The 2,935-nt window shown below is 32.7% G+C and overlaps 1 protein-coding gene across 1 annotated transcript; it reads right to left on the bottom strand.

Annotated features, from left to right (window-relative positions):
* Nucleotides 1–1,676: 1,676 nt before the first annotated feature.
* On the bottom strand, nt 1,677–2,128 carry LOC120255520. Its single transcript, XM_039263330.1, has 2 exons — nt 2,011–2,128; nt 1,677–1,933 (listed from the first exon to the last, which is right to left on the bottom strand). The coding sequence occupies exons 1-2, from the start codon at nt 2,084–2,086 to the stop codon at nt 1,677–1,679; spliced, it is 333 nt and encodes a 110-aa protein (XP_039119264.1). The 5' UTR covers nt 2,087–2,128.
* Nucleotides 2,129–2,935: the final 807 nt, after the last annotated feature.

Genomic DNA, 2,935 nt, shown 5'->3' with positions numbered 1-2,935 from the left:
TTGAGAGAGTAAGGGAGTGTTGTACTCTTTATTCTATAACCTCTTTTAGTGGATTGTTTCTCCGAGCTTGACTCCCCAGATGTAGGCAAAGTTGTGCCTAACTGGGTTACCAACTTGCTTGTCTTCTTTCTCTTGCTTGATTGTATGTGTGTGTCCAATATTAGAGTGAGTTCTTGAGTGTCTTTTCTTATCACACTACCCACCGGAACTATCAGACGCACCCTATATATAATTGATAAAGTGAATAAACCAAGTCAAAGATGTGCACAGGTAAAAATTAATGCCTTAACTTATCTTTGTATTTACTTGTGTGAGTTAATGTTCAAATTTTCTTTTTTGGTAAAATTAAAACACAAACACACTATACAAGAAATTTTTGTTAAAAATACAAATACTCAACATAAAAAAAAAATAAAAAAAAATAAAAAACTCAATGCTAATAAACCAATACAACCTTTAATAAAATCTTAGCACCCATTCTTTATTATTAGTTTAGCTCATAAGCATTAGAAGTCAAAGTTTAACAAATTCAGGAGCATGTTGTCACATAGATGGAGAAAGAGAATATTGATGCATGCCAATGGTGCACCTACAACATCAATTAGTTAGAAAATTTGAATAGAATAAGTCTAACCTTGACCTAACCAAGAGCAAATGGATAAAAACATCAACTTCCTATTACAAATAAATCAATGTCAAAAAGAAATCACGCACTTAAATCTTCTTGAAAAATATATGACCCTCAAAGAACATGGGAAGAGAAGAAACTCTATATAAGGACTATTCAAAGTGATTTTCATTGGTCACTTTGGATTTGTTAAATATTTTCCCCTTCTTATCTTTCCCTTATTTGGTGCAACTCATTTGTTTTATTCTTTTTTCTCCTTTTTAATGAAAGATAGTTCATTAAAAGAAGATACAAGGGATAAAGGTTTAGGCCCAAATACTATGAATATTGTAACATATCTAACATGAGGACGAATTAGATACGTGTAAGTGTAACACATCTTACTCTGCTTTACCTTTACTTTTTTCCTTCCTTATTTTTTTTTAATATTTAATTATCATTCAATAATTCCACACCTAAAGTTTGATACACGTCATACATATAAATATATAATTAGTAATTAACCTTACGTGCATGTCTCTCCAATGTTTTTAACTCAAACCAAATAGAGAAAAAGAGAAAAATTGAAAAGGATTGGAATTAAATAGCTTTTAATCATGTGAAGTTAAAAGCACCATAATTTCCTCAACTGTTTCAATTACTCATGCATTTAAGTGTTCTTATGGAATTTCAACCCAAAACCCTTCTCCCTTTGATTCAATGCCCTTAACCACTTAATGTCATCATCATCACCTTAACCATCATCATTCATTAAAAGTTCTAAACTAGATCTCTTCTTCTTCTTCTTCTTCTATCTTCTTCACAACAAGGAAGAAGATAAAGAGAAAAAGAGACAGAGATTAACTTGAAAACTCTAAAACCACAAACAAAGAAAACAACACCAACACCAACAACAGCAACAACAGTAGGAACTACTAACAGTACTACAGTGCTTGTTTAGATCTTGTTATTCTTCTTATTTTCAGTGTTGTCATTAAGGAAATCAAGAAGGGCAAGACTCTTGCACTTGGGGGCACTTTCGGGTCCTCTTCAGAAACCATGACATAGATCAGCACCTTGAGCAGCCAGCAAGCACCATGGATGCTGTTTCAGGGCTGCTGGAGTAGTGTTTCATCCCTTGATCACTCTCTGATGATAAGCATGAACTTTGTGGTGATCTTGGAGACATTGGAGATGATTTGTTTGGTGAGTTATGTTCCTCTCTCTCTCTTGATGGTCCTGCACTCCCCTCCTTGGTGGTGATAGGTTCAGCTTCAACTCCAACTTTGGGCTCTTCCCATTCATGTTTCTTTTCTCCAATAATAACTAAACAAACATATATTCATGCACTCAAAATACTATATGAAAACTTTTATCAAATATATATATGGACATGGGCATACCTTGATGATGATGGTGATGGTGTTTGGGAAGGAGTTGTGAAGAGATGATGATGATAGTGGTGGTGGTGGTGGTCATGAGGGTTGAATGGCATTATATAAGAAGAGAGATTGAAGAGGATGAGGGAGCTTCTTTTAATACAAGCCAACAGAGGCTTTAATGGTAGTATGGTTGTTTTCCTTCTCATCTCTCATTCTTTTTGTTTCTAGCTATTTTATTTCTAATATAGTATTTGAAAAAGATTGGATGTAAATGCAAGGGGCTTGATTTCTTCATGAGATGAAAGCTTAAACTTTGTTATTTATAGGCATTAATTCTTTTGGACCTTGACTTGTCAAAAACTCTGAACCATATTTTAAATGGTATTAACTTCTCAACTATTTTTAGGTTTGTTTTTATATCTGTATCTCTTGTTGCATTGTGCTGTATCTTCTTCTCCTCACTGATGAGGTTCTGACTCTTTTAAGGTTCAAAGGTAAATGAGATGTGAAAGTGAACTGTTTCTCTTTCATTTGACTTTCTTTCTTTCTTGATTCTTATTCTTCCATTACTTGCATTCTTGTCATTTCAATTTCTTCAATGGGATTTATTGTTCAAAGTAAATGTAGAGAATTGAAACTCCACAAAAATTCAATGGGATTTATTGTCTTTTGCTTAGTAAATTAAATGGAGCCATGAATGCATACCACTACTTTTTATTAAATAGGACTCAACTTTCAATTCATGGATTTATGTCCTTTGTTAGACCTTTGTTTAATGAGCTTTCATTCCTTCTAATTTGGCTTGACATAAATCTAACTTTTTAAGACATGGTAGTAAATCACTGATCATATGATCATCTCATTAATTAATTCTTAACATGGTAAAAAATACTTTATTAATTACTAAAATTTTTAGAAAACATTTTTTAATTACTTGCCCATGCCT

Source organism: Dioscorea cayenensis, unplaced genomic scaffold (genome assembly GCF_009730915.1).
Source record: "Dioscorea cayenensis subsp. rotundata cultivar TDr96_F1 unplaced genomic scaffold, TDr96_F1_v2_PseudoChromosome.rev07_lg8_w22 25.fasta BLBR01001043.1, whole genome shotgun sequence".
Taxonomy (NCBI): Eukaryota; Viridiplantae; Streptophyta; class Magnoliopsida; order Dioscoreales; family Dioscoreaceae; genus Dioscorea; species Dioscorea cayenensis.
This window is presented reverse-complemented; position numbering and strand designations above follow the sequence as displayed.